At 38.6% G+C, this 19,260-nt stretch overlaps 1 protein-coding gene across 5 annotated transcripts in view; it reads left to right on the forward strand.

Moving 5' to 3' along the window:
* ATG7 (autophagy related 7) overlaps window positions 1-19,260 on the forward strand; it is a 237,019-nt gene that overhangs the window by 104,463 nt on the left and 113,296 nt on the right. For 3 of the 5 annotated variants that reach the window (XR_012323919.1, XR_012323920.1, XM_019944530.3), the window contains exon 18: window positions 12,923-13,045. The exons of the other annotated variants lie outside the window; for them this stretch is intronic. Coding sequence is in view for 1 of the 3 variants with exons in the window: in XM_019944530.3 (XP_019800089.1) it covers window positions 12,923-13,045 (123 nt within the window). In the remaining 2 variants the exon portion in view is untranslated. The remainder of the gene's footprint in view (window positions 1-12,922; window positions 13,046-19,260) is intronic. 5 annotated transcript variants of the gene reach the window in all.

Raw genomic sequence — 19,260 nt, forward strand, 5'->3', positions numbered from 1 at the left:
TGTTGGAATTTATTGAATGCTTTTTCTGTCTCTGTTGAGATGATCATGTGGTTTTTGTTCTTTATTCTATCAATATGGTGTATTACATTGATTTATTTTCATATATTGAACTAACCTTGCTTTCCAGGGATAAATCCCACTTTCTCATGGTGTATAATTCTTTTTATATGTTGCTGGATCCAGTTTGCTAGTACTGTACTGAAGATTTTTACATTTATATTCATAAGGGACATTTCTTTGTGTTGTCTTTTCTGGTTCTAGTATCAGGATACTACTGGCCTCAGAGAGTGAGTTAAGACATGTTTCCTCTGTTTTTGTTTTTTGGGAGTTTGTGAAAGTTTGGTTAATTCTTCTTTAAATATCCAGTAGAAATCACCAACAAAGTCACTTGATCCTAGTTTTTTTGTGTGTGTGTGGGAAGTTTTTTGATTGCTTATTCGCTCTTTTTACTTTTCATAAGTCTATTCAGATTTTCTATTTCTTTCCTTTTTTTTTTGCGGTACGCAGGCCTCTCACTGTTGTGGCCTCTCCCGTTAGAGAGCACAGGCTCCGGACGTGCAGGCTCAGCGGCCATGGCTCACAGGCCCAGCCGCTCCACAGCATGTGGTATCTTTCCCAGACCAAGGCACGAACCCGTGTCCCCTGCGTTGGCAGGCGGACTCTCAACCACTGCACCACCAGGGAAGCCCCTTTTTTTAAAATTTTTAAAATGTTTTTAAAAAAATCTATTTTTGGCTGCTTTGGGTCTTCGTTGCTGTGCGCGGGCTTTCTCTAGTTGTGGCGAGCAGGGGCTACTCTTTGTTGTGGTGTACAGGCTTGTCATCGCGGTGGCTTTTCTTGTTGTGGAGCATGGGCTCTAGGCATGCTGGCTTCAGTAGTTGTGGCGCAGGGGCCCTAGAGTACAGGCTCAGTAGTTGTGGCGCCCAGGCTTAGCTGCTCTGCGGCATGTGGGATCTTCCCCGACCAGGGCTCAAACCCATGTCCCCTGCATTGACAGGTGGATTCTTAACCACTGTGCCACCAGGGAAGTCCCTCTATTTCTTTTTAAGTCAGTTTCAATACTTTGTGTCTTTCTAGAAGTGTGTCCATTTCATCTAGGTTATCTAGTTTATTGGCATATGGTCGTCCATGGTATTATAATCAACTTTATTTCTCTGAGATAGATAGTACTGTCCCCTCTGTCACTCTTGATATTAGTGATTTGAGTCTTCTTTTATTTTTGGTCGGTCTAGATAAAGATTTGTCAATTTTGTCGATATTTTCAAGAAACCAGCATTTTATTTACGCTCAATTCTTTATATTTCCTTCCTTCTGCTTGCTTTGTATTTAGTTTGCTTTTTGCTTTGTTTTGTTGTTAGTGTGAAAGGTTAAGTTGTTGATTTAAAGTTGTTCTTTTTTTTTTAGACATTTAAAAAAATTATTTATATATTTTTGGCTGCCTAGTTGGGGAGAGCGGGGGCTACTCCTCGTTGCGGTGCTCAGCCTTCTCATTGCGGTGGCTTCTCTTGTTGTGGAGCATGGGCTCTAGGCATGCGGGCTTCAGTAGTTGTGGCTCACGAGCTCTAGTGCGCAGGCTCAGTAGTTGTGGCGCACGGGCTTAGTTGCTCCGCGGCATGTGGGACCTTCCCAGACCAGGGCTCAAACTTGTGTCCCCTGCATTTGCAGGCAGAACCTTAACCACTGTGCCATCAGGGAAGTCCCTAAAATTGTTCTTTATTATAGACATTTATAGTTATAAATTGCTCTCTAAGCAGTGCATTCATTGCATCTCATACGTTTTGGTATGTTGTGTTTATTTTTTTCATCTCAAAGTGTTTTCTAATTTCCCTTGATTTTTCCTTTGATTCACTGCTTTTAAGAGTGTGTTTTTTAATATCCACATATTTGTGAGTTTCCCAGATTTCTTTCTGTTATTGATATCTACTTTCATTCCATTGTAGTTAGAGAACATATAGTGTATGACTTCATTTTTTTATGGCCTAACACATGGTGTATCCTGGAGAATGCTTCATGTGCATTTGAGGAGAATATGTGTTCTGCTATCACTGGATATAGTGTTCTATAAATGTCTGTTAGATCTATAGTTTTGTTCAAGTACTCTATTTCCTTGCTGATCTTCTGTCTAGTTGTTATATCCATTATTGAACACGCAGTATTGATGTCTCCAACTATTATTGTTTACTTATATTTTTCCCTTCAGTTCTGTCAGTTTTTGCTTCATGTGTTTTGAGGCTGTTTGATAGGTACATGTATGATTATAATTATACATGTTTGATAGACTGACCCTTTTATCATTAGAAGATAATGTCCTTCTTTGTCTCTTAACAATGTTGAAGTCTATTTTGTCTGTTATTAGTATAGTCTCTCCACTCTCTTTTGGCTCCTATTTGCATGGAATATCTTTTTTTAAAAAGCAACTTGAGGGAATTCCCTGGTGGTCCAGTAGTTAGGACTTGGTGCTTTCACTGCTGGGGCTGGGTTCCATCCCCGGCTGGGGAACTACGATCCCACAAGCCGTGCTGCTCGGCCAAAAAAAGACTTCACTTAGATATCATTGATATATAAAAATTATATATATTTAAGGTATACAAATTAATGTTTTGATATATATATGTGTATATATAGTGAAATAATCACCACAGTCAAGCTAATCAACATATCCATCACCTCCAGCACCAGTAGTTACCATTATGTGTGTGTGTGTGTTGAGAAGTTTAATTTCAGATCTATCCTATTAGCACATCTCAAGTATACAATATAGTATTGTTAACTGTCATCACCGTGCCATACATTAGATCTCTAGAGCTTACTCATCTTGCATAATTGAAAGTGCATGGAATATCTTTTTCTCTTCTTTTACTTTCAACTTATTTGTGTCTTTGAATCAAAAATGAATCTCAAGTAGACAGCATATAGTTGGATCACGCTTTTTTAATGCATTTTGCTATGTCTGCCTTTTAGTTGGAGTCTAATTCATTTACATTTAATGTAATTACTGATAAGATTTACATTTGCAATGTTGCTATTTGTTTTCTATGTGTCTCTTGTCTTTTTTCTTCCTGTATTTCTCAATTACCACCTTCTTTTGTGTTAAATAGATATTTTCTAATATACCATTTTAATTCCCTTGTATTTTTTTTATTTTTTTAGTTAATTTCTCAGTGGCTGCCCTGGAAATCACAGTTAACATCTTAATTTATAACAGTGTAATTTGGTTTATCATCAGCTTAATTTCATTAGTATACAGAAACTTTGCTGCTGTATTTTAAATCACATAGGAGAAAAAAATTACAACAGAAATATATTTAGTCTTTTTTTTTTTTTTTTTTTTTTTTTTTTTTTTTGCGGTACAGGGGCCTCTTACTGTTGTGGCCTCTCCTGTTGCGGAGCACAGGCTCCGGACGCGCAGGCCCAGCGGCCATGGCTCACGGGCCCAGCCGCTCCACGGCATGCGGGATCCCCCCAGACCAGGGCATGAACCTGTGTCCCCTGCATCGGCAGGCAGACTCTCAACTACTGCGCCACCAGGGAAGCCCTATTTAGTCTTTTATATTTATCTATACCGTCACCTTTACCTGTGTTCTTTGCTAAATGTGGATTTGAGTTACTGTCTAGTATCCTTTCATTTCAGCCTGAAGGACTCCCTTTAGTGTTTCTAACAGGGCAGGTTTGCTAGTGATGAATTCTTTGTTTTCTGTTTATCTTGGAATGTGTTAATTTCTCCTTCATTTTTGAAGGTTAGTTTTGCTGGGCATGGAATCCTTGGTTGAGAGTTTCTTTTTCTCTCAGCACTTTGAGTATTTAATTACACTACTTTTGGCCCCTGTGGTTTCTTATGAGAAATTGGCTGTTAATGATTCCTTTTACATGATAGGCTCTTTCTTGTGTTTACAGGAGTCTCCCTTTGTCTTTTTACAGTTTGGTTATGTGGTATGGATCTCGTTGAGTTTATTCTACTTGGAGTTGAGCTTCTTGGATGTATAGATTAATGTTTTTCATCAAATTTGGGACGTTTTCTCCCATTATTTCCTCAAGTATTCTTTCTGCCCTTTTCTGTCTCTCCTATCTTCTGAAACTCCTATTATGCATATGTTGGTATGCTTGATGGATATTTGAAGCTGTATTCATTTTTCTTCATTCTTTTTTCTTTCTGTTCCTCAGACTGGATAGTGTCAATTGACCTATCTTCATGTTCCTCAGACTGGATAGTGTCAATTGACCTATCTTCATGTTCCTCAGACTGGATAGTCTCAATTGACCTATCTTCATGTTCAATGATTCTTTCTTCAACTTGCCCAAATCTACTGTTGAGTGTCTCTCATGAATTTTTCAGTTGTACTTTTTAACTCCAGAATGCCTCTTGGGTTCTTTTTTATAATTTCTCTATTGGTATTCTGTATTTTGGTGAGGTATTGTTCTCATACTTTCTTTTAGTTATTTGTACATGTTTTTTTTAGTGCTTTGAACATACTTAAATAGTTATTTTAAAGTCTTTGTCTAGTAGGTTCCTCGGGGACAATTCTTATACACTGATTTTGTTTTTGTTTTGTGAGTAGGACATACTTTCTTGTTTCTTTGTAATTTTTTCTTGAGAACTGGACATTTTCAATAATATCATGCCACAATTCTGGGAATCAGATTCTCCCCCTTCTCTGTGGTTTATTGTTGTTATTCCTTGCTGCTCCTGTTACTTTTTATTTAGTGACTTCTCTAAACTAATTTCTTTAAGTTTGTATTCTTTGTCCTGTGTGGCCATCAAGTTTCTCCTCAGTTAACTTAGTGGTCATCTAATGATTGGATAGAGATTTTCTTAAATGCCTGGAACCAGTAAGTCCCCCAGTCTTTGCTGGGGGGCTCTGTGTGCATACTGGGGCATGCCTTCTGGGCTCAGATGGGCAGTTAAGAACCCTGCCTTACCCTTCATGTCCTACTTGCACACATCCTTGCGATCAGCTAGAGGTGAGAGCTTAAGGCCTTCTCAGATCTTTCCTGGGCATGTGCATGACTTTGGGCATGCACCTAGCTCTGTGCCTGTGCATAGTCTTCTAGATTCCTAAGATTATGGAATTCCCCCAGATTTTCCTTTTAAGCTTTTTAGTCAGCTTTTTGTTGCTTCAACTGTTATTTAACATCTCAGGAGATCACAGTGTTAAACAGTTGCTCCTGATACTTTTCAACAACTGGTCCCAGGAAAAAGGCTTTCACACAGGGTGAGTTCTGAGTTTGGTTGAATAAAGACAACAAGCAAGTAGGGTCTTCCTTCCAAACAAGTGACAGTTTTGTGAATATGGGGTCAGAGCTCCTTCAGAGCTCCAAATTGCCTCCTCCAGTGGCTGCCAGGCTTGTTTTCAGTGTGGTAGTGTGTTGGTTTTCAAGGCTACAGTCAAGCTAGAAGGGGAAAAGGGACAGAAATGGGGCAAGTTAAAATACCACAAACCTCATTGTTTTTACTGTGAATCAGCTGCTTTTCTTAATTTCTCCTCAGATTTTGTTAGTATTCTCTTTTCTTTTATGGAAGAGAGCATTTCCAGAGGTCCTTATTCCACTATTTTCACTGACATCACTTTGTGTCATCTCTTCTGTACTTATCAAGCCCTATTTAGTGATAATAATTGTATTCTGAGTAATAAATGCAAAAAAAGGTAATAAATGAATAGCATTTCTGTTGCTCTTTGTAAACCATTCTTTGTCAGTGATTCAAGTCATAATCTTTTTTTTAATCTAAGTGGGGAGATAGGTATGGAGTTGGATCCCCATTGTAGAAATGAGCAGACTCAGAAAGATGAAGTGTTTTGCCCAGTGTTGCCAAATTACTGTCCATTGCATTTTGACTCCCAGTTTTCAGTTCTTTCCTTCTACTCAGTTGGCCTCAGTAAATTTGTGATTTTGGTACATGAAGATACCAAGATGTAATATTATTTGGCTTTTTTTTAGTACAGTTGTATGTTGCACCATAAGAAGTTTAGTTAAAATACTGAAGTGTTGGAACTTTCATACCATTGTCAATTATCTCAATTTGAAAGCTATTCAGTGTTTTGATTTAAAATCTCCTGTATCCTTTAAATTACCATTGTGCCCATTTTACATTTGGATGCCTAAGAAAAAGGTACACTATACAGTGACGTTAGGGGAAGGACAAGAGACTTACCTGTTTTATATTTTTGACATGCCAATAATTATCCTGATTAATGCTATAATTTTGACATGCTATTACATGTTTCTTTAACTTTGCTTGTGTTTTTATTTATATTATGAAATTAGATCAATTTACAGGAAAGAAGAACTAATCTTAAAAATCTCGTATCTTTTCAGACTCACTTTTTAAAAATTTTTATACAATTCTTAAAGGTTACATTCCATTTACAGTTATTGCAAAATATTGGCTATATTCCCTGTGTTGTACAATACATCCTTGTAACCTGTCTTACACCCAATACTTTGTACCTCCCACTCCAACCCTGTATTGCCCCTGCTATTAAATATCTTGAACTCAGAGCTGCCCTCCTTTTTTAAAGTTTGACCTTATAAGTCCTACCTGTGTCTAAATAGAGTAAGTTAACAGCAGCTGATTTAGTTAGGATGATAGCTACGTGTTTCCATATGAAGCCGTTTTCTCATCCATTATCTGCTTTATATCACTGACGTATATAGAAATAGGAACAAAGTTACTGAACATCCGGTTGATATTTGAAAATGCCATCGACTGCTGACTACCAGGGACAGTGAGGCAGAGTATTTCTTTCAATCCCTTTGGCAACTCAGTGTGCCATGGAGAGTAGTGGGGTCAGAGAAGACAAAAGGGAAAAAAAGATCACCGGGAGTGGAATTAATCAAGGAAGACTTCTTGCAGTTGATACTTGAGCTGAACTTTGAAGTGCAAGACCTCATTTGATAGGAAAGACAAGAGATTGTTCTAGGTAGGCCAGCACCAAGAGGTAATGGGAAGGGAGCTGAAGCTTTTCCAAGGTGATGGTCCCAGGAAGGAGCTGGGAGTAGTGAAGGTGGAACAGTCATGTTGTAAGGGCTGCTGAAATCAGGGCTTTTTTCCTCTTCTTTGATTCTTTTTTATGATGATGAGAGAAATCCCAGGGCACCAAGAGACAGAAACTGATCAAGGGGCTTCCTGGTGTTACTAGCCGTGCTTCCAGCTCGTTATCCAAAGTGGGGGCTTCTCTACCCTGGCATGGCTCCCTCAGCAAAAGTACTGGAAAACAGAGAATTTTGCCCTCAACTTGAAGTAAAGTCTCTGCAGACAACTGGGTGACTGTCCCTCAGAAGGGAGTGTTTTGACTCTTCTGTCATGGATTCTCATAGGATGGGAACTAAGGGTCCTGGTGGCTTCTAGCCATACTCTTTTATTACCCTATCTGGGATATTGGGCAAGCTTTTCCTAAGTTTTTTTTTTAGAAATCATGACCCATGTATATTTTTAAATCATCAAGAGCAAATAAGTACAATTTCTAAACAACAAAGACTTTAAATAAGAGTTTTGCAGACACTGTGTGTTCCCATCCCCTTTTGAAAATATATTAGCTATTTTTTTAGGTAGGGCACACAGTTCCTCTTGTCCTTGTTTAAGAATAACAGACAAGAGTTGCAAACTGTGAATCCATTCTGCTTCTCATGAACTGAAAGTCATTGCATGGTGTAGTCAGGAGATCTTAGACTCTATGAAAGGCATTCCACAGAGAGCCGTCCAACAATTGGAGGATTCTGGAGGGACTTAAATACCTAGCTGGACAGTATAGTTTTGATCTAGTAGCCACCAAAGAGTCTCAGCCAGAGAAGTGATATTCCTAAAATCATGTTTTAAGAAGAGATTCTACCATCTTTGTCCAGGGGTATGTGCTCATATACATCATGAATAAAGATAACCTAGCCTTACAGAATAGTTAAGTAAGGAAAATTGTGTCCGTTAGGAAAGGATCTGTATCTTTATACTGAAAGAGTCATTATTATTTCTCTACTTAGCAAAGTACCTTTAGAATACTTACAGCCTTCCAAAATGTAATGTGTACAAGACCACATATTATATAATTTACTTAAGAGGTGTTCTATGTTTTATGTTTTATGACAGGTTGTTGCAGTGCTCAAATTCATTGTGATAGTATCTTTTATTTTTGGTAATTTAAAACACATTTTTCCCCTTTAGGAAGGTTAAGATGTGTGTAGAGGAAAAAAAACTCCTCCTACGTTTTATAAGCTGCTTATACTTGTAACACAGATTAACTTTCCTGCACATAAAGGGAATACTGGAAAACTCTTGCATGATTAAATATGCCCCTAAGGGATTAAATTTTTCCACATATTTTTCAAGCCAGAGCTATTAATAATGCTTCACCCTTAAACTTGCTGTACATCCTGATTATGGGGGAGGCCTTCACTCATTCTGCCCTTGCTGCTAGTTTTTTCACTGTCCAGGTTTGTAGCACTACACAGTTAGGTGTGGAAACGTAGGCTTGAAATCTGAGAATAAGTAAGGTCTGACAAAGTGCCATCTCTGGAGTTACTCCAAATTTTTTTTTCAAAGTTTTTGCCCGTTTTTCACTCCCATGTCTTCTTTTTTTTTTCTTTTAACCTTAATGGAAACCTAGCACAAAGTAGCTGTTTAATTAGTTTAGTAGTTCACCCAGGAATAAGTGATCACTGGATGGACCTAGAGATTACCATACTAAGTGAATTAAGACAGAAAGAGAAAGACAGATACCATATGATATCACTTTTGTGGGATCTAAAAAAAAAATACAAATGAACTTACTTACAAAATGGAAATAGACCCACAGGCAGAGAAAACTAACATATAGTTACCAAGGGGGAAAAGAGAGGAGGGATAAATTAGGAGTTTGACATCAACATATACATACTACTGTATATAAAATAGATAACCAACACGGACCAACTCTATAGCACAGGGAATTATACTCAGTATTCTCTAATAACCTGTATGGGGAAAGAATCTAAAAAGAATATATAGGGCTTCCCTGGTGGCCAGTGGTTGAGAGTCCGCCTGCCGATGCAGGGGACGTGGGTTCGTGCCCCGCTCCGGGATGATCCCACATGCCGCGGAGCGGCTGGGCCCGTGAGCCATGGCCGCTGAGCCTGCGCGTCCAGAGCCTGTGCTCCGCAACGGGAGAGGCCACAACAGTGAGAGGCCCACCAAAAAAAAAAAAAAAAAAAGCTAAAAGAATATATATATATATATATATATATATATATATATATATATATATATATATATATATATCTGAATCACTTTGCTGAATACCTGAAACTAACACAACATCATAAATGAACTATATGTCAATTAAAAAATAAATTGAAAAAATAAAAACAGCAATATTAATATCATGCCTCTTAAAAAAAAAAGTGAGTTCACTAAACACACAGCATTTAGCATTTCAAAAAAGATCACTTACTTTCTATGCACATTTTTCCTGAGATAACATTCTGGTTTGTAAGGACTCCCATAATTACTGAGGCATTCAATTATTAAGTGCCTTTTTATCCAGGCATTGGATTGTCAAATTAATTTACTGTGGCTAATCAGCCAAAGACTGTACTTCGTTAATGCCTTGGGGCAACAGTCATCCCCTGCCTCTCCAGCTCTCCACATTCCGTCTCTCTGTCCCTACAGCCTGCAGGTCTTTCCTCACCAGCCTCAGGTCCCTTCATCGCTGCTCACTAGCCCCTCAAATTCTTTGACCCTTTCTGGCCAGTCCTCAAGCTTATTAGATGGGTCCTTAACTACCTTTCTCCCCAAACTTATATTTTCTGTCCTGAGCAGGGGCTTTAGATTGCTTAGCACTCTTCATGCGCTGCTGATTAGCTGCCCTTCTCACATTCCCACCCAGCTGCCCCAGACTGTCATCACCCCCCTCAAGCTCCATGTCCCACCCCATCCCCTTTTCTGGCAGCAGATGACCTTGCTGCCTGCTGTTCAGACCATAGAGTTCCTCGGCCCCCAGTTCCCTTCTCTCCTAACTTAACATTTCAACTGCTTTGCTGGTCCCTACCTACACACTTCTCTGCCCGGGGCAGAGCCACCCCTCTAGCTCCAACTTCTTCATTAGGACTTTAGAGTTCTTCCTCTTCTTCTGAGAACTTTCTCCAGCACTGAAGAAAAAAATAAAAACTAAGTTGAGATTTTAATATTATTTGACGAAGTAATATGTGCACATGGTTTTAAAAATTCATGTAGTGTAGAAGAATGTACAGAGGCAACTACTTGATGTCAGGTGTGTGTGTATGTGTGTGTGTGTGTGTGTGTGTGTGTGTGTGTATTCTTCCAGAGATATTATATGCAAAAACAAGCCTATGCGTATGTGCATTTCCCTTTCTTCCTCTCTCCTTCTCCACCTTTATTTTAAAAATATTAATACTAGACCCATGGTCTGGACATTGCTTTTTAATATATCTCTGTCTTGGAAATCAGTTTATGTTAGTACTATAGAACCACCTCCTCCTTTTTTTTTTAATCTTTATTGGATTATAATTACTTCACAATACTGTGTTAGTTTCTGTTGCACAGAAGGTGAATCAGCCATATGCATACATGTATCCCCGTATCTCCTCCCTCTTGCATCTCCCTCCCACCCTCCCTATCCCACCTCTCTAGGTCATCACAAAGCACCTAGCTGATCTGCTTGTGCTATGCTGCTGCTTCCCGCTAGCTAACTATTTTACATTCGGTAGTGTATATATGTCGATGCTGCTCTCACTTCGCCCCAGCTTCCTGCTCCCCCCACTGTGTCCCCAAGTCCATTCTGTACGTCTACGTCTTTATTCCTGCCCTGCCACTAGGTTCATCAGTACAATTTTTTTTTTTTTTTAGATTCCATATATATGTGTTAGCACTACAATGAGGTATCACCTCACACCAGTCAGAATGGCCATCATCAAAAAATCTAGAAACAGTAAATGCTGGAAAGGGTGTGGTGAAAAGGGAACCCTCCTACACTGTTGGTGGGAATGTAAATTGATACAACCACTATGGAGAACAGTATGGAGGTTCCTTAAAAAACTAAAAATAGAACTGCCTCATTCTTTTAATGGATCCTGATTATGTCCTTGATTGTAAATATACCACAATTTAGTTAATTAGTCCCCTTTAAAAGGGTAGTTATTCTTAATCTTTTGTTGCTGCAAACGGTGTTGCAGTGAGTGTCCTTACACATCAGTCTTTGTGCCCATGTAGGCAGGGTAAAAGCAGGAATGGTGTGGGCATGCTGCCTAAGAGTCAACATTCTCATCATCAGGTTTCCTTTAAAATGTCTACTATGTAAACTAAAAGATAATTGAATATTGAAGAATATTGGAAAAAAGGGAATCACAATTCCCCAACCCTCAACAACAACAAAAAGTCTTTGAAAAGTCTTTGAAGTGGAATTGCTGGATTGAAGGGCTTATACATTTTTATTTCTGAATGGAGAAAAAAATTTTCTAATTCTTTTTTCTATATCGTGTGTCATTGCTTCTCCAACCTTTCTGTTCATGTGTTGATTTCTTAGATTTATCTTCAATGTCTGCTGTCTTTTTGAAACTTTCATCTCTTTATTTATTGAGTTTTGAGAGAATTTCCAAGGCATAATGGTTCAGTGTTTGCTTTTTGCAGTTCACAGTTCTTATGATTGTTGAATTCCTAAACGTGATAGTCATTTTTTGCGTGTGTGTGTGGTTTGCTTTTAGGTAGTCATATGTTCTTACATTGTTCTCAGAAGACTAGTGGTCTCCTATCTTTTGATCTTTTTGTTGAAGGACAACATGTATATGAAAACATGCTTGATAGTTTTTCACAAAGTATACCTTTGTAACCAGAACCCAGATAAAAGAACAAATATTACCAACATCTCAGGACCTCTCCTGTGCCCAATTCCAATTACAGTCCTTCAATGGATAACCGCTCTCCTGACTTTTACACCACAGGTTCATTTAAAAAAAAAAAACTTTATGTAATTGTAATCCTGTAGCACATTAGGTTTGTGAGAATTATGTATATTGTTGCGTGTAGTTGTCTGTTTATTTCTGTATGATATTCCATTGTATGAATAAACCACAGTTTGTTAATTCATTCTACTGTTGATGGACACTTGTGTAGTTTCTAGTTTGAGGCTATCATGAATAGTGCTTCTATGGATACTTTTGTTCAGGTCTTTTGATGCACATATGTACATATTTTTTGTTGGATGTATATATCTAGGAGTAGAATTTCATGATCACAGGGCATATACATGTTAAACCTCTAAAGCAGTTATCTCATTTTGCCTTCTGATGAGAATACTGGTTGCTCCACCTCCTTGTCAGTACTTGGTATTTTCTGTCTTTTTCATTTTAGCCATTCTGGTAGGTATGAATTAGTAGTTCATTGTGGTTTTAGTTGTCATTTTCCTGATAACTTGTAATGTTGAGCAACTTTTCATATGTTTATTGACTATTTGGGCAACTTCTTTTGTGATATGCCTGGTGAAATTCATTTTTACATTAAAAAAATTTTTTTTAATACATTTTACTAGCAGGTAGGCCACATTTCCCACCCTTTTGTCCCCACCATTTCCCTTTATCCTTAAAAAATTTTTTTCTTGGCTCTTCTCTTGACTATTATTTTTCTCCTAAAAAGTGAACTTTAGAATCAGCAACCTCAACTCTTCTAGAAGTTTCAGTGAATTTGCATGTAACTTACTTTGTTGGAGAAATACCATCATCTAAATTGGAAGATGATGTTGTCATTCTTTCTAAGAAAGAGAAAATAATAAATCCTAAGCCCTCACAGTTGTTTGCCTACCATATTGATTTTTCCCATATTTAATTTTTAATTCTAGTTTTAATTCCATTTTTGACAAGTGATTATTAGAAGTGAAACTCTCTTAATATGCATTTAAAGCCTACAGCCCCCTTAAGTACATCTATATGTATAAATATCTTACAGGTTCTTGATCAGTATGAACGAGAAGGATTTAATTTCCTGGTGAAGGTGTTTAATTCTTCACATTCCTTCTTAGAGGATTTGACTGGTCTTACGTTGCTGCATCAGGAGACCCAGGCTGCTGAGGTAAGACTAAAACAAGCATTTTGTTCAGAAGGCTGATGTGTTTCAAACCTGTTTGATAATTGGATTTATGGAAAAGGAAGGAAGCAGTTCATTACAGTTTTTCCTTAGGACAAAATCGCTAAATAAGTCTGCTACTTATCAGAAAATGAACCTTCTGCAGTTGCTGGATGACGCAGTGTGCAGGTATTGTGTGGTAGGTTCCAAATGCACAAAATTGCTGATAAAGGAAGTACAGGTTATTGATTTCCAAGCACCTCTGGTCCTTACTGAAGAACAGCATGCCTGTGGCCCTTGGAGGGTTGGCTGTGATGTCCATACATCAAAATACAAGTCAGGGAAGACATTGGACTCTGGCCATGTCTTTTATTTCACAGCTGAACCCATCTTTGTAGGCCACTGAACCTCACCACGAAATGGCTTCCTCAGTTACAACCTAAGAGAGTTTTGTTTTGCTTGTCATTTAGAATATTTTGCAAATCGTAATTTCCTGGGTTGCTACCAGTGTGCGTGTGTGTGTGTGTGTGTGTGTGTGTGTGTGTGTGTGTGTGTGTGTTTTAAGACTGGGATTACAAACTAGATTATCATTTTGCTTTTCCAAATGCTCACTGTACTTAGAAAAGGGTATGCTGTGTATGTGTGGCACCGCTGGGTCACTTGGCCAAACAGACAGTTCCTCAAAATGGATGAATGAGATTAAATGAGATTAAACCAACATCTGCCCCCGCCATTCCCTACCCACCTCCAACCCCCACCCCACCCCACCCCCACCCAGTAGCCTAGGTAAAGAAGCTCTTAGGAAAAATGTGGCCTGTCATAGCGTTTCCGCAAGCTGCATAAGGAAAACCTGGAGTGCCTGTATCCTATGGGAGTGGAATACTTGCAAAGTTACCATCAGTCCCATAGTAACTGATGTTGAGAGTAAGATAGTTCCTCTGTTGAGTAACAGATGTTGAGTAACATAGTTGATTGATTTCTGTCTGGGGTTTTGTATGCTCAACATTGGGGGAAGCCCCAGTGGTCAGTGAGTGATGGTCAAGCCCAATACTGCAGTAGCTGGTGGTGAAAAGGCTGGTGTTTGGAAGACTGGAACTAGCCCTGAGTATAGGAAAACGATGTAGAAATAGCAGAAGGAAATCTTGTGAAGGTTTCAGCAGCCACCCCAGAAAATCATGGTAGTGCTCTTCTAGTGCTAGACTTAGAGCTGAAACTGATTCTTCTTTGACTTGATTTGGTGTCCTCTGGGCATTCAGCAGATGCAATCTTCCACTTATGACCAATAGTTAGACCCACGTAGGGTATCTTAGCTTCATTTTCAGGAGATGAATGGCATCTCTACAGGACTTTAAGAGATGTTGAGATGTTTCTCAGAGCTGTGATTGGCTTCCCAGACATGGTTCAGAGTATTATGTTGATCGTGGCTGCCATTTTTTCTTTTGAGCAGCACTGATGGCAAGGGAAAGATAGCTTACGGGTCTTTTCAACCACGCAGTCATTTGACTAGTTGGCTGGGGGAATTTTTCCACCCAGCTAGAAATAATTCACATACTTCTCTTTAACTGCCTGGAAGAATTGCAACTTGAAATTGATCCCATGTTTCACTCTTTAAAAACAGAGCAGATGCTCGGATAATGGGCCGATTCCTTCATTAAACCTGGCTTGTTTTGCGTTTTGGTTGGTCAAACATTCATAATCTTTTCAAAGGCCCAGAAGGAGAAGGGGAAGTTTGAGAGCAATAGCAGCTAGGTGGTAGGGCGGAAGGGGGTATGATTTCATCCACAAGTCTTATCTTTCTTCTTGAAGTTTTCCTCTATTAAATTACATTTATAGTTTTGGAATCATAAGTTACACATCAAATTTTAGATTAGAGGTGGTAAACTGGTTGGCCTATGAGCCAGATATGGCTTACAGGTGTGTTTTGTTTGGCCTACCCTATGTGTTAAATTCTCAATAAAGCCAACATTTAAAAATAATGAGTTTTACCTAAAAATATGAACATGCCCATTTCCAGCTTCTTTGAAAAATCAGATCTGGCAACCCCAGGCCTGCATTCCTTAATAGTGATGTTAGCTGGAGCCAAGAAGAAAATTTTATAGATAAATAATGCACTTGATACAAATTTTTAAAGGCATAAAAATATTCTGTGTGGAAAGGAAACCTTCCTTCTGCACCTGTCCCTTAACACCCAGTTCTCTTCCTGGAGACACACACTGCTGTTAGTTTCTTGCCCAAAGGTATTCTTTAGGTGAGGATGCTCTGTTTAGAAGATGTTCTTCACAGTATGGAGGTTCCTTAAAAAACTAAAAATAGAACTACCATACAACCCAACAATCCCACTACTGGGCATATACCCTGAGAAAACCATAATTCAAAAAGAGTCATGTACCACAGTGTTCACTGCAGCTCTATTTACAATAGCCAGGACACGGTAGCAACCTAAGTGTCCATCGACAGATGAATGGATAAAGAAGATGTGGCACATACATACAATGGAATATTACTCAGCCATAAAAAGAAATGAAATTGAGTTATTTGTAGTGAGGTGGATGGACCTAGAGTCTGTCATACAGAGTGAGGTAAGTCAGAAAGAGAAAAAGAAATACCGTATGCTAACACATATATAAGGAATTAGAAAAATAAAAAAAGGTTATGAAGAACCTAGGGGCAGGACCGGAATAAAGACGCAGACCTAATAGAGAATGGACTTGAGGACACGGGGAGGGGGAAGGGTAAGCTGGGACAAAGTGAGGAGTGGCATGGACATATGTACACTACCAAACGTAAAATAGATAGCTAGTGGGAAGTGGCCGCATAGCACAGAGAGGTCGGCTTGTGACCACCTAGAGGGGTGGGATAGGGCGGGTGGGAGGGAGACGCAAGAGGGAGGAGATATGGGGATATATGTATACGTATAGCTGATTCACTTTGTTATACAGCAGAAACTAACACATCATTGTGAAGCAGTTATACTCCAATAAAGATGTTAAAAAAAAAAAAAAAAAGGTTCTTCAGTTGATGACCCTTATTGGTATTGGAATTTGCAACTCCTGTCTTAGGAAAGGATTATTCTTTTTCTTAAAAAGCTCTAAATAGGACTGTGTTTTAAAAAGATAATTCTCACCAGCAGACCTCAGAGCAACAAAAATCATTGTCTTGCCTATATTTTTTTACTTTACTGTGAAAAATGTGTGTGTAAATACATAAGTATTAATATCAAAAAATATACACATATACACTGTGTAAAGCTAGTGTTTTGATTTGCGTACTTGATTCCCAGTGCATTTACAGATGTTCAGTAATAAAAATACAAACTTCTGTGTCCCATATAGAAAGGTCCCAACTTACTTATTTTAGCAGTGCAATCAGGAACGCCCAATTAATTCTCATCTTGGGCTGTTTTCACCCATCAGCACTGGAATATCAAAAGATATGTGACAGTATCATGTGATACATTGTTTACAAAATATGTATTTGTGCAAATACTAGCTTAAAAAAAAAACCTTTACTGAACATCTTTTGAAAACTTGGTAGCAAGGCACTATGCTAGTGACTGAATACAGAAGTTAATGAAATGAGTTCACAGTCTAGTGTGCAAAGCAGAGACGTAAATAGTGAACTCTAGTATCATCAGAAATGTTGTAGTCATTTATATATTAGGTGCTGAGGGAGCAGAGGAAGTTACTCCCTGGGGGAGCAGGGATGTCAAGGAGAACTTCCCAGGGACCAAATATTCCATTTAGTTTTAAAGGATGAGTAGGCGCTCTCTAAAAATAAGAGTTGGATTTGGGCAGGGAAAGTGTACGGAAGGAGTCGGACAGGAAGGGAGGGCCAGGGCATCCTAGGGATAAAGGACCCAGAGGCCAGGAGTCTTCGGTGTGTCACTCAGATTGTGAGCATTTAGTTGGAGTTACCTGAAATCAGATAATATACTTTTTAGTAACAGTTTTATTGACCTATAACTCACATACCATGAAATTTACCCTTTAAGAGTATATAATCTGGTGGTTTTTAGTGCATTCACAGAGTTGTTAGGCTGCTGTTATTCCTAAGTTTAGTACCTTCTCATGCCCACGAAAAGGAGCTCCGTACCCATTGAGCCGTCACTCCTTGTTCCCACCTGCTCCTTGCAGTCCTGATAACTGCTCATCTCCCTGCTGTCTCGCGGGATTTGCCTATTCTGGACATGTCACATAAATGAAACCAAACAATGCATGGCCTTTGTGTCTGATGTCTGTAACTTAGCATGATGTTTTCTAGGTTCATCCATATTGTAGCAAGGTAATTCTTCTCAATTTAAAGAAGAAAAATGTTTTGATGCTATTAAACTTTCTCCTATCCCTTAATACCTGTGGTCTGTCTCCCTAAATATATCCCCTTTATGAAGGATGAATACAAAGCTGATCCCGCTAGAGACTACAAATCCCTTTATTTTCATAGAAAGGGGCACAGAGAGAATGGATTGAGAGAGATATTCAAGACAGAATCATCCAGATTTAGTGAGATTGACCAGTGCAACCCAGTTTTTTGTACCCATCTCCCTTCCATCATCAAGTATACAAAAATGATTGCCATTATTTTAGTCCAGGTTACTAGTTTAATGATAGTGCTGTTGAGATTAACAAACAAACTGCCAGGTTGGTTTCTGTTGGAGGAGGGGTCGAGGAGCAAGGTGCATAGTGGGGACTGGCAGTGGGGTGGAGGGGGCGCCAGACTCACAAAGGTAACTTTGTCTGGGGGTATGATATTTTGAGGTAGTGGAATAAATGAGTGAAAATGACTAGATGGTATTAGAGATAGGATGGAGATAGAGTTTGGAGAAAAAGAACAGAACTGGTAGATTGATTTCTCAGATAAAATTATTCTGTTTCATTTAGCACAATGAGGCGAAGCTGTAGAGCTAGGATGCAAGAAAACTTAGAAATGTGTGTGGTATGTTCATTTTATTTCAAGCTGTAGATTAAAAAATTTTAAATACCCACGTCAGAAATGTTTTTGGTAATGCTAACATTTCATAAGGAAAGGGTATTGGACAGAGATTCGTGTTCTTTGTAGCCCGTCTAGCTGCCAAATTGTAGGTGCATCTGCCCATGAGGTATTAAAAGGCCCCACTCAGCTTTTCACGCTCTTAAAATGTTGCTGGCTGAGTACGGAATTTTGCATGGAGTTCTGACCTTTCCTTTCAAGACCCTTACTGAGAATGGGTTTGGATATTTGGAGATTGACCCCAGGTCCATATGGCTCCTAGATGGCTGTTTATCCCAGTTGGAACCAAAGGGAATGGCCTTAAAGTTGATGAAACACAAGATATCCAAGTCACAAAGCTGTTGAAGTGCTCACCAAATACTGTTTAAATTGCTGAATTTGTTGAAGAAAGGCTTAGTCTAAACCAAACATGTGAATGACTTAGCCATCTTTTCATAAAATGTGCTGTGACTTATCTTCTTAGGGTTATTTTTCATCAAGTATCAGTTCACATGTACTGATTTAGTTCCAACTGTGAGTTCAACATAGTGCTGTGGGAAACGCCAAATAATTTTCAAATTCTATCTAACTAGAGAGAAAACACTGATTATAAGAGTTAATGAAACAAGCTATATTGGTATATCCTTGAGATACTCAAATTCCAAAATTCCATGACCCAACTTTCCTGAAATATTTCATTCTCATTCTTGAAAGTTTGCAAGTTTCATGATTCCAAGATTAATTTTAGGCTATGTTTTCTCCCCTTGACTGATGCTGTATCATACAGTTATGTTTTTAGGATTGCAGTTACAGCATTCTTTCAAAAGAATTGCATTTTTGCTGAGCAGAAGTTGCTTTCTGCATAATTGGGGATTAATGAATGATCATTTATAAAGTAAGTTTAGCACACCAGCTATAACATAGGATGTAAGGTCATAAACAGACTAGAAATGCACAGGGCTGGGCCGATGGGTTGATTTTTTAATTAAAACTCAGATTTTGACTCATCCACTACAGAATTCAGAATTCTAGAAGATAAAATGCCCATTTCTCTCCTAGCAGGAAAGTCATATGAAAAACATTATAGTCATGTGATATGACTTCATTGGCATGACAATTTACTGTTTAGCAAAGTAAATAGCACAATTAACAAGTGTTTCTGCTGGGACTTTTGCACTTACACTGAGTTTTTGGCCTCTCCCCCTTACAGCTGGTTTTGATTTGGTTCCTGTGGAATATTTTTGCTTTGTTTTGTT

This window comes from Tursiops truncatus, chromosome 10 (assembly GCF_011762595.2).
Source record: "Tursiops truncatus isolate mTurTru1 chromosome 10, mTurTru1.mat.Y, whole genome shotgun sequence".
NCBI lineage: Eukaryota > Metazoa > Chordata > Mammalia > Artiodactyla > Delphinidae > Tursiops > Tursiops truncatus.